Source organism: Mustela lutreola, chromosome 7 (assembly GCF_030435805.1).
Source record: "Mustela lutreola isolate mMusLut2 chromosome 7, mMusLut2.pri, whole genome shotgun sequence".
NCBI lineage: Eukaryota > Metazoa > Chordata > Mammalia > Carnivora > Mustelidae > Mustela > Mustela lutreola.
In genome coordinates this window covers 140209536-140237244 of record NC_081296.1, presented here as the reverse complement: position 1 = coordinate 140237244, position 27709 = coordinate 140209536, and the positions used below count along the sequence as shown (strand labels likewise).

Sequence of the window (27709 nt, the reverse complement as noted above, 5' to 3'; positions counted from 1 at the left end):
CCCAGGAGCTTGGGGAGGGGTGGTAGAAGTCCCTCACCAGCAACAACTGACCCCTGAACTGGGTGTCTCCTCACATACATGGAAGCACCAGGGTTTCTCTGGAGCCTGACACGCAAGCACACGCACACTGCGTGCACACATGTAGTCCCACTGTATACCCCAGCGTGAAAGAGCCCTACTGTCACAGGATCTGTGTGTTTCCAGTTCATTTTTTGAAGACTGGGGTAGGGAATGGGTAAGAGGGGGAAAATAACCCAAAGTTCCCAAGCATTTTAAAGCCTTTTATTTGTTTACACATTCTCTAAATTGCAGACAAAAGAGATTTGCTACATAGGTCATCAACACGGCTAACCAACCACAGAACAAGATACTAACCACAGCAAAGAAGGGACGGGGCCTGTGACTCAGTCCTTGTGAGCGTGCAAGGGCTCCGCAGATGGGCTGGGATTCCAGGGCTCCCCAAGACAAAGACTGCTTGATGCCCACATTGTGTTGGCTCCTGGTCTTGACGTCTCCAAGGCCCTCCTGCCAGAACCCAGTCAGGACAGGGGCAAAGGCAGGCAGAGAGGAAGGGGTCCTCGGTCCTGGGCAGCCCCTCCAGGCAGTCTTCCCGAACAAAGCAATTGCCTTGGCTTCCAGGTGGGCCTAAAAATTGGGATGTGGGCTGTTTCCAACCTGGAGATCCTCCTGGAGACTTGCACAGCACACCAGCTCTCGGGAAAGTCACAGAACCCGGGTGGCCCCTTCAGACAGTGGGAGATGGGGCACGGCCTCACCTCCCATACTGAAATACGAGAGCTCGTGATACATCCCACAGAGAGGGCAGAAACATCACAGCACCTTCCACTTCGGGAGCCACGGGAGAAGGGAGACTTGACACAGGAGAAAGGAGCACCCCAGAAGACGGGGGCAGTGCGGGGCACATACCTACACACTGAGAGTGCATCACATCACATCTGGAAGAGTCGGGGAAGGGGGGAGGGCGAGGCGGAGTTGGAGGCAGGGCTGGGGGGGACTCTTTGTTTGCCTGTTGTGCTGGTTGCTTTTGAGAGGAAGCAATGGGGTCATCTTCAGACCATTCTGTACAGACTCCTAAGCCTGGAGCCCTTCTCTCTAGTCTCATGAAAGCTGTGCCGGCCTCCGTCCTGGACACCGTCCAATGTGCCCGAGCCGCTCAAGGCAAAAACCCTAAGTTGTCCAGTTAGCAGGAGGTAACGTGGTGTTGGTACCCAAGGTCCGATGGGGAGGGAGTCCAAGGGGGCGTAAAAGCAAGACCCCCTGTCACAAGCATGTCTATCGCCAAGGCCAGCTCTCTCAGCCATTCTGTTACAACTGAGAGTTTCAGAGAGAGCTGGGGTGGGGTGGGGCGGGGGGCTGAGAGAGACGAGAAAGCACTCTGGAAAGATGGGGCTGTACTGTTGGAAGGGTTTCCCTCTCTTGTGCCCACACCTGGAAGCAAGTGACCCTGACTTGGCATCGCGTCTGCGGGTCTAGAGATATCATGGAGACTGGGCAATGGGAGATGGCTGGAACGTTTCCAGGGCTGCCCTTTCTGAAGACAGCCAAAGCCATCTGGGGGCAGTAAATTCTCAAGGCTGCACGGCCCCCAGGATCTATTCTCCCGCTGAGACAGAGCAGGGAAGACTAAGTCCTTCCCAGACTTCTCCAACTCTGAGCCCAGCCCAAGGGCTGCCGCACCCTTCTGGGAACCTACACGGGCATGGGCTCCCTCACGAGGCCCCCGGACAGGCAGCTTCTTCTAAAGGACCCCTTCATCCTTTCTACCCTAGCCAGCCCACAACCCCAGGCCTCATATGCGCTGGCCACCCTCACCAGAGCCCCCAGAACCAGCCTCCTCCTGAGGAGAAACACGGTGGGGCATCAGGGAACTAGAAGGAGAAAAGGAATTTCTTTTGGCTTCTGGGCAGAGATGCTCCATTTCTTGGCTCTCAAAAGGGAATGTTCTCAAAACTGGGCTTTAAAATTGCCCTCAGCCTAAACACATGGGGTAGGGGGAGCCGACCTACCTGAGGTCTGGCTTGTGCCCCAGTGCATCGTGTCATGTGAACAGGCCAGTCTGTCCTTCTGGTGTCAATTTCCTCATCAGTCCAGTGGGTCAGCATCAGGCCAGGAGGGGCTGAGCAGGCTGTGTTCTCAGCCCCAGAATCTACTTGGGTGGAGGTGGGAGGGAGACTGTCTCGGGGCTCAGAGCTGTCCTGCTCCCAGTCCCTTTCCCGTGGAGCTGAGGGGACCAGTGGGCTCAGAGTCTGAAGCCGGCTGCCGGGAAGTGGTGCTGCCAGTCTGGCCTGGATGGGACCCAGGTCAGATGACTCTCCCCTCTGTCCCCAGCAGGAGAAACCCGGTCAATCAGGGTCATTCAAAGGAGGCTCAGTTCAAAAGAACCAAAGGCTTTCACATGGGCAGGGGTCAAAGCCCAGAATGCATTTCAGGTTCTCACACACTTTAAAACCAGTCCTGCGGCCAAGCATCACGAAAGCCTTATGTCCCCGAGTCTCTCACAGAAATCAGCAAAATTCTGCCTTGCTTAGAGCCACATCCTGTCCAGGGACCCTAAAGAGCTTTCCTGCAGCCTCCCGAGCAGAGAAACTGAAGGCTGCTTTAGGCCCACTGGGCACTAACACCCACCTCGGGGCAGATACCTGCCCCACCCCAGCCCGGGCACCCCGCTTGAAAGCAAGCTCGGTGTGACTGCTTCAGGGAGCAGGGAGAAGCTGCAGTCTGGCCGTCACATGTGCGGAGAAAAGATGGAACAAATGGCTTATTCCTGATGCGGTCAATTTGGACAACAGGGAGTCTACTGAGGCGTGATCCCATGAGCACCTGGCCCAAGGTGGGCATGGGAAGGTTCCTGGAATCCCCTCCTCACGCTAAGCCTCTCCCCCCACGCCCACCTCCTGCTGCCCTTGCCAGACCTGCACAGGAGGCCACCGAGGCAGGCTGGCGGGGTCTCCGTGGGAGTCCACCCGGACTGAGCATGACGCCCCCGTTCCGTCATTCCCCGCTCTGCTCTTCCGAGTGGCGATGGGACAAGACTGTCAGGTGAGTCACTTTCCAGCTCTGGTCGGGCCCTGCCAATCGCACCGCCCTGCCCACCACCCCGGGAGTCTAAACCAGCATTTGGAGGCACAGCCTCTGTTTCCTTGGGCCACTCGGCGCTCTCCAACCCAGGTGCCTCCTTCATCATTGCTGAAACACGTAGCAAAGACGGTCGCCTTCCAAAGGCAGCCAGTGCTTGGGCCGATGGATACAAGCAACTGGGCTGGGGTCAACTGTGTTCTTCCCGCCCAAGCTCCAGAGGGTGGAAACAAACCAGATACTTGAGCCCGCTCTTCTATCCATGTGCACACATGAACACGAAAGGAGAGACCTAGATACACGGAGGCCTTCCCGGATGGTGTCTTACCTGACAGGAGATCAGAACACTGGGAGACTGTGATTTGGGAATGGAAAAGCAGGCTGAAGCCTGGGCCAGGATGTGGTTTCTTTTACCAGCCCCCAGGGGACCTAGGGTGTTGCTCTGCACATAGTGGGTGCCCTGCCAAGTGTTTCAGTGAGTATCAGCCTGCCCAGCAACCGCTCATGGCGGGCAAGAAATGTGCTCATTTTCCTTCAGAACAAAAATGCCCTGTGGGCAAACATGGCAGATAAACAGTGAGGAACTCAGGTGGACATTTCTCTCATTTTCCCAAACAAAGGCACAAACGCTCCCGAAGCCTCTGACCGTTTCCCACCACAGCGTGACTCCCCTGCTTTCCCAAATGTCCCAGGGACCAGATGCATCTGGAAGCGAGGGCTCTCTGCCTCCCTAGCCTCCTCTCCGGCCACCTGCTCCCACCTCCTCTGCTCTGAGCTAACCCTTCTACAGTTTCGTTCTCTCACTCACATATTATCTAGCAATGTTTCCTTCTTTTTTCCCAAGTACCCAATTTAGACCTCTTCAACTACATGTTGAAAATGTGCAGGGAGTATATTTCCTTTTTCTCTCGTGCCCGCCCGCGCCCCGCCCTTCAGCATCTAGTGTGGCAGGAGGGAAGGGACCAGCGGCTGCAAGAAAGGAGGGGGCGGGCCAAGCAAGAGGAGAACCAGGGTCTCAGGTGGGGGGGTAAACACGACAGGGCAAAGTCCATAAGAACCACAATCCCAATTCCAGCCACAAAATCTGCGTGTCCCTTTGACAGCAGAATTGAGACGTGTGCCTCCGAGTTTGCGGGAATTGCCAAACACCTTCCCCCCAAAAAGGCCGAAGTGAAGGGAGAGGGGAAGGAGAGAGGGTGCGTCAGGGCTCTTCCGAGCATCAGCTCCCAGTACAAGTCCCGGAGGTGTGCAGGGGCTGGAGCCTGAGGTGGGCCCGGCTGGACCTCAGGGAAAGACCCCCCTGGGACAAGCATTCCCCCTCTCATCCTGGAGCAACCCGGAGGGTTCACTTTAGCTTGTCAAGCTGTGTGTGTGTGTGTGTGTGTGTGTGTGTGTGTGTGTCTGTGTGTGTGTCCCCATTTTCATCATCAATATTGGTAACATTGAAATAATAGAGATGCAAAGAGGCAGGCAAACAGGATGCAGTGGGCGTGAATATAACCTGGAGAGGAGGCGGAGGGGAAACACAGGGGCTTGGGGGCCTCCCCCAAGTCCTGCAGGGACCACTTCCCCTTCCCCTCTTCCCCCCACGGGGCACGTATGTGCCAGATTGGGTCGGTGCTGCCCTCAACGGCCACTTTGCTCGCTGCCTGGGCTAGAGGTCATTATTGGTATTTATATCTCTGTTGAGGAGGGTTCTGGCTGCCCGCCAGTCCCGGTTCCTGCCTTCCTCTGGCCTGCCCTGCGAAATGTCACCATCAGCACAAATGCTTCCTTCTCTTGGTGGGGCCAAAGAGGGGGAAACCCTGGAATGACCCTCTTTCAAGGCACTGGAGCAAAGAAAGGAAGGGAGTTGGGAACAAAGAGACTGACTAAGGGGCATTCCTATACCCTCTGACCCCTGTTATCCACGCCCAACCCCCACAGCCGCATAAGATCCTGGGGAGTCACGCCAGGTCTCAGCCATCAGCAGAGACACTGCCGGGCCTCACTCAGAGCCCAGACAGAACATTCCCTGGGAATCCACCCACTTCCAGATCCTTCCCCTCACACAGGGAGCCCCCTGTTCATTCTACGAAGCCAGTTGGAGGAAGACGGGGCAAGGCCCAGACCCCTCCCCATCACCATTTCCTGGAGGTGCTTCCTTTGGGCCTCTCTTCTCAGCAGCCTGGGCTGGAAGCATGGAGAGGGGGGCCATGCAGCCAGGCCTTCCTAGGAGCAGCTGCGGAGATGCTCAAAGAAAGCCCTCAGTGCGTCTGTCTGGGGGCTCTGCTCATCCTCCCACATTCAAGGCACCGAGCAGTCAGCAGCGCTCTGCCTCCCCCCACACACCCTCTAGTTATTTAACTCTGGGACTTCTAAGTGCAAATCAGGCTTCCGGGCCCTCCTCAAGTGGCCTCCCCACCTTCTCTTCATTTTGCTTTGCCTGACAGGAAAGACGAAAGACCTTTGATGTTCCCCCTCTCCTTCCTCTGGGCCCCCCTTCCTCCCTCCCTCCTGCAAAATAATGAACCCGCTACAGGTGACACCAACGCACAGCTCCAAAAAGGAGCCAGCTGTGGCAGGCTGGGTGTCTTCGCTGGGAGTCTGAGCTCTGGCCCAAGGAGTCAACATCTCCTTGGGGTGTGACACACGCATGTCCTGAGGAGGGACCTGCCCTGGGGGATGGTCAGGGAGTGAGAGAGGAAGGGAGGCTTCTATTCCCCCCACTTGTAGCCTAGCTTGAAAACCAGTCTAGGGACGGGGAATGTGGTCCGTGGGGCTCCCGGACCTCCCCTCAACCACAGACCCAGGGGCCCCTCTTCTCTGAATCTAAAGCCTGAAGTTGCCAGTAATCTTTCTTCAAGAACACGGCTCTGTCTCCTAAACGTGCCCCAATAGGAAAAGTAATAATAATCATCTCATTTTTCTTCCTTAATGATCTGAGCTCTTCAAGGGGAGGGCCAAAAGGAATCGTTCTGTGTTCAACGAAGAAAGCCTAAAATGCATCACGAGCGGAACTCTCTGGGGTATCATGAAACCATCACAGTGAAATCTAAACCCGAAACTTTCAACCCGTTACCTTTTTCAGTTCTGGAGGACTCCGGCCTCCCTTGCACCCACCCATGGCTCACCATCCTAGTTCCAAGTCTCACATCTGAGCATAGCCCCAGGAAGCTGCTGCTCCTCGCGGCCTGCCTCGACTTCCCACCAGGCCCTGGGGCGCTGACAGCAGCAGGGGCGCCGTGGGACCCTGGGGCTCCTGCTCTAGGTGCTAGGCGTCCGTGCAGGGTTGAGAAGGAAAACAGAATGTCAATCTCCTAGCAGAGGCCTTGCCTGGAGAGCCTCACAACGTTGCCAGCACTGGATTTGCTGCAGGAGCAAAAAAGAAGTGTCTCGGGAAAAAAAGGGTTTCCACTTCCGGCACAGATCCCATGGCCTCGCCCCCTCTCTGGCTAGGTGGAGCCACAATATAGGGGTGCAAAGTCTCCTTGGCTGTTCCAGGGATTCTAGCTGGCAGGCAAGAGTGTCATTATCTCCCATTGGTGGCCTCTCTACCCAGTGACAAGAGACACCCAAGTGTGGGGGCCTCCATCAGGACAGGCCCCAGGGCCAGACCTTCACCAGCCCTAATGCTCATCCCGGCAACAACCCTGCTGGACAGGCCACATCTCCCTGCCTCCCAGACATGGAAAAGGAGTCCCAGAATTTGCCCAAGGTCAGCCAGCTAGAAATGTAGCAGAGCTGGACTTTACACCAAAGTTTCTAAGTGAATGTTACATTGAACTGAATCATAGTCCTCTCCAGAAGCTGGCTCCCCAGACTAGGTGATGATGATCTTGTAGAAAGGAGTACCCCCAAGTATCTTCATTCTGAAATCCCCAACCCCAGGGTAAATCCCTCACCTCCCACCAACAGCAAACCCAAGCACGGGTCCTTGTCACAGCTTTGGCTTACTGCCTCTGACCACAGGCAGCCCAGCCCCTAAAACATAAACCCATTTGGGTCAAAAGGGAGATTCTGGTTATAGGTTCAAGGTTATCTTTTCAAGGTTAGATGACCTTGGCTAATTCACACAAGAAGGGGACATAGAAATCATTAGGGATCCCTCCCTGGAAAGCCCTGCTTTCCAGTGGTTGTTTATATAACATTAAGCTTTTTTTGTCTCCCAGTGTCACTGTGGAACAGACAGGGCAAGGGTTATTATCTCTGTTTTATAGGTGGGGAGAACTGAGGTTCCGAGACGCTAGGTGACGTGCCCGAGGTCACTTTGTTACTGAATAGCAAAGGCAAAACCAAAACCCTGATCAGCCACGTGCACCCCATGATTCTAGCTCGTTCTCTGGGGGTCAGAGAAAGACCAATCTGAAGTTTACCGTCCTTTTCTTGGTCTCAATACAGAAAGTGATAAATGTGACTCTAGAGATTTTGTCTGCTTGCTGTACCCCAAAAGTGTCGTCCCATAAGCTGGCCTTGCTATCCCCACTTTCCAGATGGGGAAACTGAGACCCCAAAGAGGAAGAGGCTGCACTGATCCCACAGGGGATGCAACCGGGAAGGGAACTCTGGACCCTCTTCACACCCATTCTAGGGCCTGGAGCTCCCGTCCCTGACCCCACTGTGGGTTACAGCACCCTCCCTTGCAAGACTCAATTCCCCCTCGTGGAACGCATGTGTACACCCTCCAAAGAGGTTTTGTCAAGTAGGAGGGCCCCAGTTTGGGGTTTCAGACTTCCTTTTTTAACCTTTAAGCTATTGTGGCATTTGGGAACATTCTGGTCACTTTTTCTCTAAAATTAAGTCAAAGTGATTTTCAAAACCAGCAATCAGCCTTTGAGGACACCCCACTTTGGGTTTTGTGGGAAGACAAAGAGCCGGAGCAGTCGGGAGAGGACATCCGCTCCTCTGATGTGACACTTCTGGGGAGCAGATGACAAGACGGCACGGCAGCTCCCCAAACCCTCCCTGCCCCTCCAGAACCCAAAACAGCCTCCCAGCCAGCAGGGGAAGGACGTATCATAGGAGCAGGATGAAAATCCCATCTGGACAGGGCCCTTCAAACCAGCCTGTTATGTATGCATGCAGCTCACTCGCAGGCCACGGGCCCCTCCAGGAGACTGACCCCACAGGTCACTCTGCAAGGGCCTGGGTGAGTCCAGCCCCGCTCGGCTCCACGCCAGGCTGCCCTGAGGCCACTGGCCGAGAGCAGTGAGCCCAGGAGGGAGGCTCTTGCCAAGTCATGGAGCGAACCCCACAGCCGGGCAGAAGTGGCCCAACGAGCCTCCGAGTTTCCAGGGGCTTCCTCAGGAGCTGGATGACTAAAAATAACGTTGGCCTTTGTTGGGAGCAGCCGGGCCACGGAGATGGAGCTGATTTCAAGGAAGCTGAGCATGCGCGAGGGTCCCGCTCACCGAGACCCGCCCTTTGGGCAAATGATTTTTCCAGAAACGAGTCAGTTACTGTGTGCTGCTGCCGTGGCCATCGCCTCCGAGATTCAAAGACAGCCCGAGCCACTCCGGCCCTCGGGGCTGACTTCCAACACAGGCGTCTCAGAAGCTCAGCTTCCCACCTCTTTCTTCTCAAAACATTTTTTTTTTTCTTTTTTTTGGAAAACAAGAGTCCAGCACGTACTGGGGAGCTTAGAGGGCAAGAGCAGCCCTCCGGCTGAGGAGTGTGCGTCACTGCCGCCGTGATCATAAAGAATCCCCCCCACCCCAGTTATTTGTTGAGGTGACAATCATCTCGACCCCATCCTCAAATCCCCAGAGTCGGGCGACAGTGGCAGTCGGGTGACAGTCAGCAGACAGTGGCCAACACACACCGTGTAGAAGGAAGAAATTACTTGGGAAAAGGACTTTGTGGTGCCACATCAATACTGACGGGTTTCGCAAAGCTGCGTCCTTTGTGCCAACATTCAGATTCTGGACTGGGCAGCCTTCACCCACTTTCCTGGTTCTTGAGTCCCGCCGGGGAAAGTTCCAGACCCAGGCTGGTGGGGAGGCAGAGCCCTAGCATCTTCCCCGGCCACAGGCTGTGCCTTATCTCACCTCAAGGACACCCCAGCTCCGAAGGTCGAGGAACCACAAAGCCCCCCCGGATGGATAACAAAGACTGACTGGCTGCGGCAGGACCTCTGAATTTTCTTCCCAACATTTCCACCCACCCCTCAGCACTTCTTCCCTCTCCAGCCCCATCAAGAGACCACCCTGGGTGTAGACATCACAAGGTATCTGGGTGGGGGTTAGGGGGGTGGGGGGGAGGGCAGAAAACCTCTTTTCTTCTTCACAGAGACCAAGGAACAAAGAGGGAGTTTCATCATCAAGATGGCCTCTGACTCCGAGTCTGGAAGTTTCCAGGGAGGCTTGTAATAAATAACAACTTCTCCACAGCCTTTTGTTCCTTTGCTGAGTTCAGGATAAAGAGCCGAAGCAGGAGGCGGGAGGCTGTGTGAAGATTTCTTGGAACACAATAGATAGAAAACACCAGACTACACATGAGTGACCGATCGGTGGTCACAAAACAGCTTCCCTTAAAATGGGAACCAGTGAGAGGGCTGCAGGGCCGGGGGCAACGTGAGGGGGTCCCACAGGGCCGGGGCTAGGGGTGTTCTTCAAAAGTGCGACATCCTTCCGGTGGAAACGAGGAGGGGCTGGCCGAAATGCTGGAACCTGTGTGTAGGAGGTAAGCAGACACCTCACCCTCTCGGTGCCGCACGTCCAAGCCCTCTGTGACCACGGGTCTTCCTTACAGTTGGTCTCTCTGGATATTTGGGAGTGGGGGCTTGATCCGGTTTGAAGTGGGCTCCGCGTACGCCTCTCCAGCAGCAGGTCACGGTCTGCAACCTGGCGCCCTAGGCTTGGCAGCCGAAGGCTGAGGCTTTCTCTTTGAGCAGTTCCCAACACAGGTGGCAGCTCCAGCTTCCTACAAGAGACGAGAGGCCCTGGTCACCAGCGGCCCCTCTCCAGCCCTGAGGCCCCGCCCCTTGGCCCTGACTCCTGCAAGCCCCATTGCTCTTTCCACTTTCCCAGTTCAGAGACCGAGGCCTGGTCCTCAACCTGGGCTGGAGATTGTAACTCGGCAGAGGGTAAGGGCTGCTCAGAGAACACTTGGGTGCTTAGAGGCCATCAGCTGAACCTGAACCTCCTTCCAGGACGTGGTCTCCAGCAACAGCACCAGACCTGAGCCTGTTCCCCTAGAAGCTCACAGCCGCCCTCCACCACCACCACTTCAGCCACACATCCACGAACATTTCCTCAGCCCCATGCTGGAGTTCCAGGGGGTGGAACTGTGCCTCTGTTTCCTCATCTGTCAACTGGTAGCGGTCCTACATGCCTCACAGAACTGTGATGATTGAATGAGACAAGACACGGAAAGGCCTTAGCACAAGGCCCGCACCATAGTGAGGGCTCCCCAAGTGGTAGGAGTAGCTGTTGCTGCTACTGTCCACCTCATCATCGTTACCTTCTGGGGGCTCAGCCACAGGGGGATTTAAACAGTACATGTGATAGCCACGGTCACAGTCATCGCAGAAGAGGAGCTGGTCCTGGTGGAAGACAGAGTAGGTAGAGGGGAGGAGAGAGAGAGTGAATATTCCTCCAGACTGGTCCGTGCAGACCCATCTCCCTGAGTGCCCCTTTCCAGGCACCAGCTGAGGTCTTCACTGCCCCCTGAATGTGCTCGGTGCTTTGCCCAGGCCTGGAAATCCCCCTGCCTCCCCAACTATGCCAACCATACTCCCACTTTAGGGTTCTGCTCAAATCAGGCCTCCTCCAAGAAGCCTGCCTTGACTACCACCTTACATTCGAGTTTAAAGAGATTCCTTATTCTTCAGAACTCCTGTAGCCAATAACTCTGTTTCCATAAAGGAGGAAAACCACATCTCTTTGCTTCTACCTTCCCCATAAGGATTGTCTAGTACACAGAAAATACTTCAAATGTTTGCAAATTTTAGCTGAATTCTTCTTAAGCTCACCCTTTCCGTCTGTGAAAAGGGCAATGGCCATCCTTGATGGTAACATCCATAACACCTCAGAACCTATTCAGGGTTTCATTACGAGAATATAGAGGAATGCACACAATGCGATGCCACCCTTCAGATCCCCAGAGCCTCCTCAGGGGCTGGAGGCTGGAGCCCAGGTGAGAACAGGACCCTAGCATGGTGTTTAACTTCAAAGGATGCAGTCTGCACCTTCACTCCCCAAGTTCCCTGGGCCTAGACGCTCTCCCGGGCCCTGACCCCTGCTCTTCTAGACCATTCCCTACCCACCCTTCAAGTCTTCCAGCTCCTCCATCCTACAGAGATGTCCCTAATCTAGCTCAAATGAAAGTTCTCTCACCCCTCTGGCATCCCCATAGTCTTCCCTCTTTCTTATGACATTTAATTGCGTTTTCCTTCATGGCACAAAGCCTGGCATGTGGTAGACATCTACGCACGAAGGTTTTCTTGAATAGTTCTTTTGGAATATGCCTCCTTCGCCTACTCCTTTATGGATTGTAAGGCCTTTGGGGCAGAACCTTGTCTTAACTCATCTCCACATCTCCTTCAGAACTGGTACACAGTAGCTACGTGTTTGTGATCTGCTCCCCATTATTCAGGTTCAGTTCCGTTCTATTCTTTGGACCTGCTTGAATGGCTTATAAGACATTTGCAAAACTAAGTTTTGCATCAAATCTCACCTTGGCTCCCCTCAGCACAATGATCCTGGAAAAAGTAGGTATTGAAGTTGGAAACCCTGGCATGCAAGCAATAAGGCAGGAGATATCATGAAGACTTTTTTTTTTTTTTTTAATCACACTAACACTTTTCAACAGGGCAATGGGAAGCCTTTGAAGAGTTAGCAACAGAGGAGTGACTGGTCACACATGGAATTTAGAAAGATCTCCCCAGCTGCTGTGTAAGAATAGATGCCTGGGTGGAGGAAGGTTGGTTCTAGAGCCTGGAAAACCACTTAGAATGCTGCTACCACCATCCAGGTAGGAGGTGATGGTGGCCTGAATTAGGATTGTGGCATGGGGGAAAAGCAAGGGTCTTGTTCCCATTTGAAAGTTATTGATTAGATGATGGCAAAGAAATCAAGAATGTCTCCTAGGTTGTGCTTGGTCAGCAAGCCAGATGATACAGCTACCCATTGAGACGTGAGCAGAAGAGTAGATCCATGGGAGCCAGAATGCAGCCTAAGCTAGAGACATGTTCTGCACATTCACAGATCACGCAATGGAGATGCCCTGGAGGCAGCTGGACATCAGGAAAGATGCTTGACCATGAGATACGGATGGGAATCATTGGTGATTAGATGATAATGGAGGTCCTGAGAGAGGAAGCCCAGAGTATGTCACAGATGTCCTTGAACTTGAGGTCATGGAGGGATGTCCATGACCTTCTTGAAATCATATGCACAACTTAATGTATAGGTACAAAAGTACATTTTTCTGAGAAAAGAGTAAGTCCATAGCTTTCATTGAAACTTCTGAAAAATCAAGGACTCAAAAAACATTATTGAGATAAAGGCCAAAATCAGACCCTGAGAACACCAATCTTGAGGGATAGGCAGAGAAAAAAAGAGACTAAGACACAGGCTCCAAGAGGTAGGATGAAAACCAGGACAGTGTGGTTTACTCCAAAAAAATTTACACCATTGTCTTGGTGCTGAAGTGAGCTATATTACAGTATAATTTAGGAATAATTCAAGGATGAATAAGTTAGGATGGGAACAGAAAATAGGGAGAGATTTGTCAGAGAGAGTACTACCAAAGTCTTAAAGACACATAATTCCTGATATAGTGCTGATACAAGAAATATGAGAAGGTAGAATACCCTGGATCAGATTTTCCCAAAGGGAAAACCAGGCGTCTGTGGATTTAAATACATTTTTCATGGGCTGATTGTTGTCTAGCACCACATTCTCTTCTTTCTCATGTGCTTTTTAAGAGAACTGCCTATCAAAACCACCCATATCAGCCAGTTCATGCTAACCCCAATGAAAAACATAATTTAAATGCCTCCTAACACTCAAGTCCCCAAGAACTAGTTCCAGTAGAATGGCTACAGTTCCAGTAGAACAGTAACCCCATTCTGGTCTGTGCAGGGTAAATCTCTGACTATGTGCAAAGAACCCTACTTCCCTGGCAGCCTCACCCCTTGAATCCTCCCCTACAGCTCTGCCAAGTCAATGAAAACTCTCCATATTGATACTATTTGTAAAGCTAAAGACCAGAACCAACCCAAATGTCTATCAGTAAGAGACTGGTTGAATAAACTAATGAAGAACTATGCAGCTGTAGGAAAAAAAATTATGTCCATACATTGTGGTGGAGTGAGTAATCTAGGACATCCACTGAAAAAGCAAGGTGTGGAAAACAGGGGTGTCTGCTACTATTGTGTAAGAAAATGTGTTTTTTTTTTTGATTCATACACATGAATTCTTATGGATTCATACACATATACATGTAATATGTTATATTTAAATAGAAGGAAAAGATAAGCCATAATTTTTTTTAATGGTCACCTATGAGCAGAGTGAGGGAATAGTATGAAAGAGTAGGAACAGAAGCTAGATTTCTTTGAATATCCTGTTTATTTAAGAGACTTGATTCTGGAATGAGTAAATATTTTTCATTTTCATAAAACAAAATTCACACTGTTATTGTCCCTTAAAAAAAGAAAAATGAAACAAGTGTATCTAATTATGTATTAGTTGATGGCATAACCACATAGAAAGTAACTATTCCAAGTGACTTTAAAACTACGTAGCTTGACTATACATCCTGAGTCAAATATACCTTAAGAACAAAAATGTGTGTGTGTGTGTGTATTTCCAGAAACCACATTGTTAGTGGTAATAGCGGAATTAATATTCTGAGACCTGTATGTATCAAATGAGTGATTTTGTTGTAACTAAGAAGAATTTTGACATACTTGAAAGAAAATACAGATGTAAGATTGATTGAGTTAAGTAAAAACCCTACCGTTAGTTCTGCGTATGAATTGGAAGTATCAGTATAAATTCAAATATCCATACAAATTCAGCATTTTATCTTTAAAACAAATAAAACATATTGTCTAGTTTTGTCCATTTAAAATGCCCCAAAACAATGACAAAAGCAGTAAAAATCAGCACCCCTAGCACTCCTATTATGTTCTCTAAAGATCACTGGCCACTAAAAGGAACCAGGAGTCTTGAAGAAATGGCTGGTTCCAGGTCCAGGGCATGAAATGTGAAAATATTTTCACATATTAGAAAGCAAATACTATTGGGGTCATGTCAAAAGGACTAAAGATCAAAACTGATTGCATTCTCACTGCCCAAATACAAGACAATTTTTACTGTAATGGATTGAAATCAATCAAATATGTTTAAATCCTTGAGTTCATAAAGATACTACTGAAAAAAAAAAAAAGGTTGTCACCTTTGGAAGATGCTAGGGAAACATCCTATTTTTTTAAATTTATTATCTTGATATAATTTTAGTCTCAGAGAACGTTGCAAAATGGTACAGAGAGTTTCTGTACACACTTTACTCAGCTTCCCTTAATGTTACCATCTTATGTTATGATAGTACAATTATGAAAAGCCAGATATAATATTAACATTATACTATTGACTATGCTGCAGACCTCATTTGAAATTCACCAGTTTTCGCACTTCTGCCCTCTTTTCCAGTATCCAATCCAGGATCTTACATTGTATTTAGTTGTCATGTTTTCTTAGTGTCCTTGAATCTATGACAGTTTCTCAGTTTCTTTATCTTCCACAACCTTGATGCTTTTGAAGAAAGTAGGCCAGTGATTTTGTAGAATGTCACTCACTTTGAGTTTGTCTGATCTTTTTTCATGAGGAGATTGAGGTTATACACTTTTGGCAAGAATACTACAAAAGAGATGATGTACCCTTCTCAGTGTATCGTATGGGGGCACATTGATACCAATCTGTCTTGTTACTAATAATGTTACTCTGATTTGTGTAAAGTAGTGTCTGTCAGTTTTTCCACTATAATGTTGTAATTTTTCCCTTTGTAATGTATTAAAAGTAATCTGGTGAGAGAGATACTTTGAGATTATGCAAATATTCTGTTTCTGACCATACTTTTCTCACTAATTTTGGCATTAGTGAGCCAGATCTTGCTCACAACAACCAGAACGGCGATGCTTACCTACCAGTCATTTCCTTCTTCCCTCTACATTTATTAATTGTAATTCTGTTCTGAGGAAGAGTTTAACTCTTCCCTATTTATTTATTCAAGTTTTGTAATATCAGCATGAATTTTGTTCTTTGAATTACAATTCAACACTATCATTATTTATTTTGTTGTTCAACTTGTCCTACACTTACCATTAGGAGTTCCTTCAAAAATTAGTTCCTGTGTCCTTTAGATGTGCCTTATCAATTTTTGAGCATTTCCCTACTGTCCAGCACCACAGGATATTCCAAGCTCCCCTTATATTTTCCAACCCTAGCATCAGCCATTTATCCAAGGGTTCCTAGTTCCTTTTATTGGAGAATGGTATTTAGAAACCAATATCTGGGTACCATGGATTCTCACTGCCTCTGGGTTGTCATTGCTTCTAGGACCTCCCAGCCAATAGAATTAGAAAGTAAATGTATACGTAGGACACATGCCCACATCTATATTTATTTCTGTATCTATCTATATGTATGCATACATGTATATACATATATATGTGTGTGTGTGTGTGTATATACACACACACATATATACACACAACATGTTGTATCAAAACATTCCCTGATACCCCCTATTCCACCCAACACGACAGGATTCAGTGTAGCCTTCCCTCTGTTTGATTATTCTTTCTCTGACATTGAGAAACCTGGCTCTCATTAGTAAAATGTATCATTATTAGTTCACACCTGGACACACATAAAGTAGTTGCAGAGTGACTAACTTACATGCCTGTAAGAAATACATTTACTAGGGGAGCCTGAGTGGCTCAGTGGGTTAATTCTCTGCCTCAGCTCAGGTCATGATCTCAGGGTCCTGGAATCAAGTCCTGCATTGGGCTCTCTGCTCAGCAGGGAGCCTGCTTCCCCCTCTCTCTCTGCCTACCTCTCTGTCTACTTGTGATCTCCCTCTGTCTGTCAAATAAATTTAAAAAAATAAAATATTAAAAAAAAAAGAACCACATTTACCAACTAAAGTATAATATTTACATAGTCATTTCTGCCTTTAGTCTTAAAATACAGTCATATACAGCTTTCTAAATTTACAAAAGTTAGTTCTTTCCTTCCCCACCCCTCAATATGGTTGCTCTATTTACATTATAGTTAGGTTCATTTGCTACTATTCATATCCCAGTTTAGTCCCCACCCCCCTACATCCTAGCTGGTTTTGGTATTTACCTGTAACAGGATATGTGCAACAATACGTTGGTCCTAAGCGTCAGAGCTGTACCAAAAGGCATCCCCCGAGAAGTGCCATCTCCCCTTTTCCCTACTATCCCACACCTGTTTCCCCATTCTTTCTACCCCATTCCCACCCACTGGTAGGTAATCAGTCTCTTTAGTTCCTTTACGTTATCCTTCCTGTATTTCTTTAACACAAGTAACAGATACGTGTATATTTTCTTACACTTTTCTTACAAGAATGACAGCAGACTATATAGATGTTGTCTTTACTTAGCTTTCTTCATTTAACAACAGCAAATTTGGAAATTATTCCATCTCAATGTATGGAATCTGCCTCATTTTTTTATAGTTTCTCCCTCTGACCCTCCCCCTACCTCGTGCTCTCTCTCTCTCTCTCTCAAATAAATAAATAAAACCTAAAAAAAAAATGAAAATAAAAATAGGGGCGCCTGGGTAGCTCAGTCAGTTAGGCATCTGACTCTCGATTTGGGCTCAGGTCATGAGCTCAGAGTTGTGAGATGGAGCTCTGCTTCAGGCTCCGTGCTGGGCATGGAGCCTGCTCAAGATTCTCTCTCTGCCCCTCCTTCCCCCCTCCCAAAAGAAAATATCAACTAGTCACAATGTATGGGCCTTATGTGGATCCCAATTCAAATAAAAAAGCTATAATAAAAAAATATTTAAGACCAGACAGCATTTAAAACAATTGCAGCAATTAGGATGTTAACTGCATGTTTGATTATATCAAGAAATTATTGATTTTTTTAGCTGCATTAACATATTTATCATTTTTGTTAAAAAGTAAGTCCTTCTCTTTTTTGTAAACCTATGGAATATTGACAAGTAAAGTGATATCATGACTGGAATTATGTGGGAGGAGGTGGGAGTATTTATAAAACAAGGTTGGACATGTATTGATCAGAGCTGAAGCTGGTAAAAGGCTACATCAGTTTCATTATTTCTGCTCCTTTGCATAAGTCTGAAATTGTCTATAATGAAAGTGGGTTTTTTTTTTCTAATTCTGCATTTATTATATCTAACATTTATACCCAGTGAAATCACATACTCTTGAATGTGGTGTAAACAAACGGTTGAGCATATCCCAAGCAGAAGCAGCAGGCAACGCTGTCTCTCATTGAGCCCTGGAGGGCAAGTGGTCAGTGAGGCACCCTCGGGCCATCACCTCCCACACCTCTCCCCACAGGCACAAAGAGTACCCAGGGTCCCTGTTGTGCAAGGATCCCAAAGGTCCTAGAGGCAAGGGGGGTGGGGAGGCTCCAACTGACATTTTCCCCAGGAGACCAGTGACAAGAGCCCTCCTCTCCACCCCTTGGAGTGCTCCCTCCTGCAAGCGAAGTCCCAAACTCACGTCATTCTCCGAGGTTCCGCAGAGGATGCAAGATTTGCACTCTATGCACTGCCACTTGTAGGTCTTGACAGCCTCGGTCATGTTCAGGGTGAACTGCAGGCATGTTGGGTGACCTGCAAGAAGCAGAAATGTCAGCATTAGGGTCAGTGCCAGCACTGAGAGGACAGCTAGGAGCCACAGAACGTGAAGACACTTGACCTTCTATTTGGCAGGGAAGAGGAACTTGGGTGATGTTCCCAGATTTTACAGGAATCTGCTCAGACCACCCAGGGCGAAGCCCATAACTGACTCTGTCACAGAAGAACTGAGGGCTTTGCCTACTGTTGGGGGCTCGCCGTGCTCCGGAGCTCCCAGCTCTGCCAAACCAGCCATGTAGCGCATTGTGCTGCTCCTTGCACGGAAATGTGCTTCCGAAGAAGGATAGCACAGAGAGGGGACATCAGCTAGCGTTAGTCCCACCAACCTAGTACCCTCCAAAGATGGTCAGGACCCCAAATGACACCACCATCACTCAGCAAAGCCACATCCCAGCAAGAGGTCCCCCATTTCCTCCCTTCCAAGTATTGAGGCTGCTGGTTATATTGCGGTCACTTGGGAACACACTATCTATGCAGTGAACATAAGGACCCTTCAACTATGAGGCTCCACAGATGCAAACCCCACAGACTTGTCTCTGAGGGAGTAAGACTGGGGATGGAAATGACTCATCAGTGGGGAGCATGGGGGACGCTTCGCAAGGAACCCAGGGAAGCACCGGGAGAGGAAAGATCTAAAAGCCTTTCAAGGACTCACCAGGTGCCATCCAACTTAGGAGCTCCCACAGCTCTAGACGAATAACCCTCTCAAAGTGACACTGTGACACTGACCCAGAAAGAAAGAAGCCTAGATAAAAATCCAGCTCATATTCTTTTTTTAAAAAGATTTTATTCATTTATTTGACAGAGAGAGACAGTACAAGTGGGCAGAGAAGGAGGCAGAGGGAGAAGGAGAAGCAGGCTCTCTGATGAGCAGGGAGCCCAATGCAGGACTCGATCCCAGGACCCTGGGATCATAACCTGAGCCGAAGGCAAATATTTAACAGACTGAGCCATCCAGGTGCCCCCCCAACGCCACCACCCAGCTAATCTTCTTGGAAACATCTCAAAGATCTGTCTCAGAAGAACACTGGCCAGGGTTGCCCTCTATTCCAATCTCCCAGAGACAATACTGCGGTGGGAGCAAGAGAGAAAACACCAGCTTGAGGTTTCGAGTGGTTTGGGCCATGATGTCTGGTTTCTCAGATAGGGCACCCCTGGGAAGGTTGAAGATGAGTCCATGGAACAGATACCCATACACACAAGTCGATTTTGTCCAGTTCTATGGCCTCAGGCCACATCTTAGCCACAGCCAGCAGACTTGCAATAATTGTTCGTGACCTTAACAGGCACTCACTGAGCACCCGCTAGGCCAGCCATCGCAGTGGGCAGAAAAGACAAGGTGGTGAGCAAGACACCGGGGCCCTTCCAGTGCAACCAGAGAGAACTCAAATTCATAAGCCACATGCGTTATCTATTTACGTACACACATGTGAGGGGTTCCATAAAGGCAAATCATAATGAAAACAAACCACATGAGATCCTCACCTAGTCAGAGGTGTCAAGGAAACCTTCCAAGAAAGATCTTTAAAGCTGATACCTGGCAGATGAAGAGGACTTTGGCAGGGCTGGTGAGGGTTGGGGGCAGGGGAGGGGCAGCAGGAGAGGCAGCTGGAGCCAGAAGACACAGGCACCCATAGCACTTTCTTAAGGATTTGGGGCTTGAAAACCATTAATGCATTTTTTAAAGAATATTTCCTTTATTTGAGAAAGAGAGAGAGCGAGAGCACAAGCAGGAGGAGCAGGAGACGAAGAGGGAGAAGCAGGCTTCCCACTGAGCAGGGAGTCCAACACGGGGCTCGATCCCAGGACCCTGAGATCGTGACATGAGCCAAAGGCAGACGCTTAACCGACTGAGCCGCCCAGGCGCCCCTCATTAAAGGGTTTTAAGCAAGGTGGTGACTGGATCCCGTTGGGCTTTAAAGGAGCATTCTTTAGCATGCGATACCGATGGGGGTAAGGAAGCAGTCTGTACCTTGATGGTGGTGGTGGTTACATATGTGGTCAGACTGCACAGAGCCATACACACACAGACACATAAACACCATACGTCTGTGTTGCATGTAAAACTGGTAAAATAGGACTAATTCATCGACGTCAATTGCCTGGTTCTGAGAGTGTACCGTAGTGACGAAAGCTGTGACCATTGGGGAAAACTGACACATGGGACCTCCCTATAATATATTTTTGTGACTTTCTACGAAGCTATCATCCTTTCAGGATAGAAAGTTGGAAGGGTATTTTTAAATAAGGAAAGCACAAATAAAGATTTAAGTCATCAAAAAGGAAGGTAGGAAGGAAGGAAGAAGCTTCTGTCTAAGAAAAGAATTTGTGGGGGGCAGGGGAAAGGAGAGGTGTAGGAATTGCTGCCAGGAAGCCAGTTAGAAGGCTGACGCAGCTACTGGGAGAGAGACGAGGATCGTTAAGCCAAGGTGGAAATTTCAGAATGGTAAAGAAATAATGGATAGGACCCGACCATTCTTTGAAGGTTGAGCATGTGGGGATAATGAGACAGAGTCTCAAGTTTCTGACCTAAGAAACTGGGTGGGTTACAGAGAAACTTACCCAGATAAGAAAGAGTATAGCAAGCAGCGAGGAAGCAGATGTGGTGGGGGATGTTGGGGGGGCGGGGGCTCTGTGTGGGGCATATTGAACTTGCAAAGTTTGGGAGACCGCTGGTGGAAATGTCACGGGGATACTCAAAGATATGGATTTCTAACTCAAAAGAGAAATGTAGACTGGACATATCAATTTAGGAGCCGTTGCTAAATTGGCAGTCATCAAAACCATGAGAACAAATGAAGTTATCCAAGAAAAGGGAAAAGAGAAGAGAAAGGATGAGGAGAGAAGAAAAGAGAGAAAAAGGGTTAGGACTGCTTGTAGAGGAGCCCTAGATTCAACTACTGAACAATGAAAAGAAAGAAACAAGCGAGGAAACTGGGAAGGACGGCCAGAGAGGTAGACACAACCTGTGCAAGAATGGGGTCAGAGCAGCCAAAAGAAGAGATTTCAAGAAGAGGGCGGGTGGGGGGGTTTAGTTGTGTCGACTGCCCCAGGTTCTTGAGTTTGTCATTGCTTAATAAAGAGCCGGAGTGAGGGAGTGTTGACAGATCAGAGCAAAAGCTGCCCTACTAATAATAACACTTGCACAGTGTCATCTTCCCTCGGAAGGAAGGTCAGCACATTCCAGAGCACGACACGGAATTCAGTAGTCAAATGTGCATGTGGAGTGCCTCTGTGGGTAGGGGTGGAGGGTGGTATGTGTGTTTTGTGCCAACAACATTCCATAAATATTTATTAAGAGCTAATGCTATGTTCACGTTCTCCTAGACCATGATGCCAAGCTCTGAAGACATTTTTTGGAATAGCTTTAGACCAGTGAACAGTAGCAAATGGGTTTTGGAAACTCCTGTTGGAAGTCTCTGAAAAAAATCCCTGGGGGGTTTTCTGTGTTCCTGTCTTGAGAAAGTCATCAGCCTCCCGTAAGGACCTTCAAACCCAAAGGAAGGGGACAAAGTTCACACTGCCTTCTCCCAGCTCCCCCAGTACCCCCAGAAAAATGCAGAAGTCAGATCAGCCTCACTGCTGGCTGGAGAGGTCCTTCAGCTCAGAACCCAGGTGTCACTGAGGTTCAAGAAGAAAGTGGGGGATGCAACTTCTTAGCTGGGGAGGACGAGGCACGAGAACTAAAGTCCCCCCAGCAGCCATTAGCAGGTGCAAAAATTATGTCCAGAGCTAAGTCCTCAGTGTTGCCATAACAGATGGGCTGCCTCCTGCCTAACTCCACTAACTGGAAAAGTCATTCACCAGATAAAACTGTAAGAATACAAATTCTTATCTACCGTGGAAATGACTGAAATAATGCACACTGTTGGACAAAGGGAGAAGTTTCTAAGGAAAATGCTAGTAGCCCACTTCTAAGTTTGACTGCTAGAACTCCCTATTTTTGCCCACAACTACTTCATAAAACTCTTCAAAGTAAGACGGTAGATACAGTCTTCCCAATTCAAGGGTAGAAAAAAAGAGACATGCTGCTGTAGAACAATTTATGTACAGTCACTCACTACTTAAAGATTCTTAACTCTTTTGTAAAGTTAACTATCAGTCTCTAATGCATTTGCTTGGAAATGTAGATTTTTTTTTTTCCTCTCATCTCCAGTTTTCTTAAAACAAGGAATACCTGTACTGCTATTCGACTAGCCCAGTGGAGTGAAGGGGAAACAACCCATCCCAGGTCCCCCTGGTCCAGATGATTCAACAGGACATTTATAAGATTCCAATTACCAAAATGAATTTAGAAAGTGGTGCAGTGTGCATGATTCAGCCCAGCCAGATCATTAGAAACCAAGTCCTTCCTGAGCATTCCGCCAGATTCGTTCTATCAGGAGGGTTCAGTAAATCTGCCTGCTTGCTTAATTGGTCCGATAGTGACTTGGTGCAAAGAGGCCTTCCTAATGCAACGCTAACCCCTTCCAAAACTGACCTCCATAAATGTTGGGGTGGGGGGGGGGAATTTAACACATGGCCACCATGGCAGGAAACGGAACTTCCGAACAAGGTTTTCAGACAATAGCAATTTGTCTTCAGGGTGCTATTTCAGAAGATGGGAAGAAAGAGGGAACCAGCCGGGTATAAGAAGCTTCTCAGAAAGAAACCCATCCCCAAGGCTACGGTGGCTGACTAGAGTCTGCTGAGCTCAGTGAAAGAGAGAAGGGCCAGCATCTGAAAGCAGGGACTGCTCCCTCACCACCTAAAGAACCCATTTCTTGTCTTTTCAGAACCCCTGGATGGAGAATTGCCAGGAACAGCAAATGGGATTTCGTGGTATTTGAGAAGGCGCATGGAGAGATAACCAGTCGAGAACCAATTTCACTCTCAGAGCTTGCCTATGCCTACATTTGCTCACGTACTACTGCCCACACACGTGGATATTTCCAACCTTTCAGGGACAAAAATATCTAAACAGGCCTTGTTGATTAAGCTCACATTACAATTGTGACTTAGAAGCTAAAAGAAGTCATTAACCAGTCAATGTCTCTCTACAGATACTCAGCACCGCAAGAAAAACACAGTTAATTGTCAACAAACCCTGGGCAAAACTGGACACGGGGCTGTGACATGCATCTCTTATATTATGGTCCTTATTAAAAGAGTCTTTTATTTCATCATCACCAATATTTAATTTGGACTAGGCTAGGCCACATTGCTGATCAAATTATAGCTCCAGGAAAAAAAAAAAACAAAACACAACATTATCTTGCTAGGTATGTGCTGAAAATATAAATAAAACAGATACAAATAATAATGTGCTGTGGAACTAGCATAGTCTATTATTTATTCATTATGAAATTATAAACATCTAATTATGTTTTATTACCTTATTTATCAATGTTGATCTCTTAAAAATTAATTTCTCGGGAAAGAAAAACCTAAGTATCCATGATTCCTGGGCAAGTAGGTACAAACCTCAAACTGTGCTCCTTGGTCTGATGCTTAGTTTACAGAAATTACATTATATAAAATACATAGGATCGATTCCAGGCTGAAATGGCACCAAAAACAAGTCTCCATGGGCATTCATTAAAAAATAATTTGGTTCAAATTTCTAACACTTCTCTATATTCATACACACATAAAATTTCTAATATTTACATACTGCAAAATTATATAAGAAGCTTTAACTGAAGAATTATGCAAAATGCCATCAAATTGGAATCATTCATGCTAAAGAGTAATTTGAGGAGAAAAAAGTATTAGTAGCTCACTTTGGGAAGCCTCTCATTCAATCAGATCCATTCGTTCTCATTTATTCTCTCTCCCTCACTCCTCTCTGTCTCTGTCTCAGCCTCTCCCTCCCTCTATTTCTCCCCCTCACCCTTCACTTTGAGACCCAGCTTGTCAGGTGGAGGGAATGAGGCTCTGAGTCATTATATTTCATCTGTAAAGGGGCGAACCAATTCTGAACAATCAAGAATTCAACCTCTGCACACATGTGCTATGGCAAGTATGTTAACCAGGCACTGCTTCTTCACATGGATGCTTTCCCAAGCCCTGCTTTGTAAACCTTCAGCAATGGTCTGCAGATTCAACCCTCACCTTCCCCAACGTTACTTCTAATGCTAAGACATCTGCAAATCGATGATCACAATAGCATTCCAGAGGCACCTGCGTGGCTCCCTTTCTTCCTTACCATTTTTAGTGTACTTCAAAGGGAAAAGAGGAGAAAGAGAGTAGAAAGGGTAAAGACCAAACAAACAAAAATGCATTAAAAATAAATGATGGTGTGAGCCCTAGCTGCATTTTGTTCAAACAAACACTTCACTGTGCAGCAGCAAATTCAACTCATCGTAGAGGTCTGCTTATCCTCCCACAAAGCTGCCAAACTCTAGGGCACCCAAGTACCAGGTGGGAGGCAAGCCACAGAGATTGGTGCAGTGGTCATTATTATCAATAACAATAGAAAGCATATTTGTACAAAAGCATTAAGGACACATTTAATGGGGCTAAACAGCTAAGGGCTCATGGCACTATTCTCAAAGGGCCCTAGAAGTACCCCCCCAAGTTTCAGGGTCAAGAATGGTCCAAGATAGAGTCTCAGCTATAAACCTGAGGGTATGTGGTTGATCCCCTCAAAGTTAAATAATAGGATGAGGCAGACTTGACCTGGATTTATAGAAGTTACTTGGCTGGCCCAGATTGGGGCCATTAGGATGGGGCTATTAGAATGTCAAGAGCCACAGTAATGATACCAGCATCCCTAATTCATCACCACACCTGAGGACCAGTGATGATTTATCCATTTGCTCATTCTCTTAATAGTATCTGTTGAATAGATAAATGTGGTAGGCACTTTTCTGGGCATTGGGAATACAGCAATGAGAAAAACCAAATCCTATCCTCATGGGATAAATACCATAATTTGAGATCTACTGCAGCCTCTGAGTCTGTTGGACAAGTCATTTTGCCTCTGTGAGTGTTAGTTTTCCAATATACTAAATGAAAGGATAAAAATCTGCTATCCACAAAGCTGTGGCCCTTCCTATGCCACTCATGAACAGTATTTTCAGAGATACCATTAATCCCAAATAGCCCATCTGGTTGGTGGGATAAACAAGTCTTCTAAAGTTCACCAGCTAAAACTCAAAAGTGAGAAAAAAAAAAAAAACTAGGAAGGAAATTAAAATAAGTAGTTAGTACTGCTAGAATTCACTTCTATTTTTTCACTGGATGAGCCCAGTACTTGTTCAATACTATGAAAGAAAGCAAAAGAAGTCTAGAAACCTAAAGCACTTCTCATCAACCTCACCACCTACATCCATGCAAGAAGTTGCACTAATCAGATGTGCTGTCAATGAATCTGCAGGCAGAGGCCTTGGGAGAGTTTTCATCCATGAAGAATATTAGATCTGGGTTGAGCAGGTCATGGGACAGGGCACAGGTACTGCCTGGCAAGCAGTGGAAGAAGAGGGTCACCAACATATATTCAGGAGACAGGACAGACTGGAGATGTAGATTCAGAAATCATCAGGTGTGGGTGGTAGATGAAGCCGTGGCATTTGATGAGATACTCAGGAAAGACCCAGAGTAAAAAATAGAAAGGATCTCTTTGGGCAGAGGGAGAAATGTAATCATTGGAATGAAGCAACTCAGGTTGACTCGTCTTTCAAACCTTTAGCTGGAATTGAGATTGTAGGCAACCATCTGCTGGTGAGGTTTGCTCCACAAGTGTGTGGAGGCTAGACTGAATCACTTTCCAGGGCCCAACATCAATATCAGATAAGAATCCCTGACATTGGTTGTGCATCTCAGGCCTCTCTGGACATTAGGAGAATCTAGCCATGGGCCTTGGCTAAAGAGAGCCTGATGAAGAAACTGTTGCTCAGATTGTGTTTAATCCCTGTGTAACCCCTGTGCTTCCTTCCAGAGGGTTTTGTGATGTAACTGATGGATAGTTGGTGGAAAAGAACAGTGATTCATCAACACGTGATTACCTGTATCCTCCAGCTGCCAATCTTCCATAAATTGGAAGATGGATTCATGAGTAGTCTAAGTTCTTGAATTCTCTGAGGACCTTGAGATGGTATTATTTATTTCTTTCAAAAATATTTCAAAGTTGTACTAAGCCAAAAGGAAAAAGATACTTTCTTGCTTTTTTGTCTTTTTCTATGTGAAACAGGGAGGCAATCATAGAAGTATCTAGAAGCAGAAGACTGAGAGTATGCCTGTGACCCTTTGTGACACTTTGTTTTACATTTTATTTTTTAAATCATTTTTATTCTATTTTTGAGGGTTCTTCTGGCTGCAGTTTACCTGATGTGATCAGGTTCTTATTGAGAGATAATTCTATTTAATTTGACTAAATTCATTAAGCACCTATTAACTGCTAGGAACTGTGCTAAATGATGAAGTTTCAAAGAAAAATGAGACATGGATTCTGCCTTGAGGAGATCAAGTTTAGGAAGTATGATAGGTGGCCTGTAAGATGGCCACCAAAATTTCCCCTCTCCTGGTATTTATAAGCTTGTGTAATTCTCTTAAGTGTGGGCTAGACTTACTGACTCACCTCTGTCAAGCAGAATATGAGAAGTGATGGGATTTCCCCCCAACACTGAGTAATGAAAAAGAGTGTGGCTTGCATCATTGGAACCCTCTCTTATGTTTTCTCAAAAACTACTCTAAGGGAAACCAGCTACTATGTTGTGAGATACTCTATGGAGAAGTCCATATGGTGACAAATAAGGGGAGGCCTCAGTCCAATAGCCTGGGGGGAAATGAATCCTGTCACAACCATGTGAGTGAGCTTGGAATTGGATCCTCTCCCATCAAGCCTTCAGATGAGACCATGGCCCTAAATGACAAGCTGACCACCACTTCATGGGAGGCCTTGATCCAGAGGCACTCAACTAAACCATATGGATTCCTGCCCACAGAAACTATGAGATAATAAATGTTTGTTGTTTTAAGCTGTTAGGTTGTAAGCTGTAATTTGTTATACAGCAACAAATAACTATTAAGGTCATATTTTTTTAAATGACTATAATACAATATACTAAGCACTGTAACAGGAGAACAAATAAAATGCTTACAGATGGAAAAGGAATAAATAATGGGGGACTTGGGGAAAGACACAGAGAGCAGATAATATTTGATCTGGGCCTTGGAGGATGGAGAGGAGTTTTCTTTTCTTTTCTTTTTTTAAAAGATTTTATTTATTTATTTGACAGACAGATATCACAAGTAGGCAGAGAAGCAGGCAGAGAGAGAGAGGAGGAGGAAGCAGGCTCCCCGCTGAGCAGAGAGCCCGATTCGGGGCTCGATCCCAGGACCTTGGGATCATGACCTGAGCCGAAGGCAGAGGCTTTAACCCACTGAGCCACCCAGGTGCCCCCAAGAGGAGTTTTCTAAGTGGGAAAAAAAAGAGAGAGAGAGAGAGAAAAGAGCACTACAGGGAGAAGAACTATCAGGAAATTTAAAGTACATGATCCACTTAAGCAAAACAGTGTGGCTCAAGGAACCAGAAGAAAAGGCAAGTGGCAAAAGATGATGCTAAAACTGTAAGGAGAAAGACTGTCAAAGTCTTTCCCTTATACAGGCAGGAAGATCTGAATTTGCTTCTGTAGGCACTGAGGAATCCTCAGAGATTCTTTTTTTAAGATTTTATTTATTTATTTGGCAGAGAGAGAGACAGCAAGAGAAAGAATACAAGCGGGGGAGTGAGAGAGGGAGAAGCAGGCTTCCCACCAAGCAGGGAGACCGATGCAAGGATCAAT

The 27709-nt window shown here is 47.4% G+C and overlaps 1 protein-coding gene across 4 annotated transcripts in view; it reads right to left on the bottom strand.

Annotated features, from left to right (window-relative positions):
- Positions 1-260: 260 nt before the first annotated feature.
- DPF3 (double PHD fingers 3) overlaps positions 261-27709 on the bottom strand; it is a 298094-nt gene continuing 270645 nt past the window's right edge. For all 4 annotated transcript variants that reach the window (XM_059182919.1, XM_059182916.1, XM_059182918.1 and 1 more), the window contains exons 9-11: positions 17806-17918; positions 10537-10618; positions 261-9996 (exon numbers count right to left, since the gene is read on the bottom strand). In XM_059182919.1, the coding sequence (XP_059038902.1) occupies positions 9926-9996; positions 10537-10618; positions 17806-17918 (266 nt within the window). In that variant the 3' untranslated portion in view covers positions 261-9925. The remainder of the gene's footprint in view (positions 9997-10536; positions 10619-17805; positions 17919-27709) is intronic.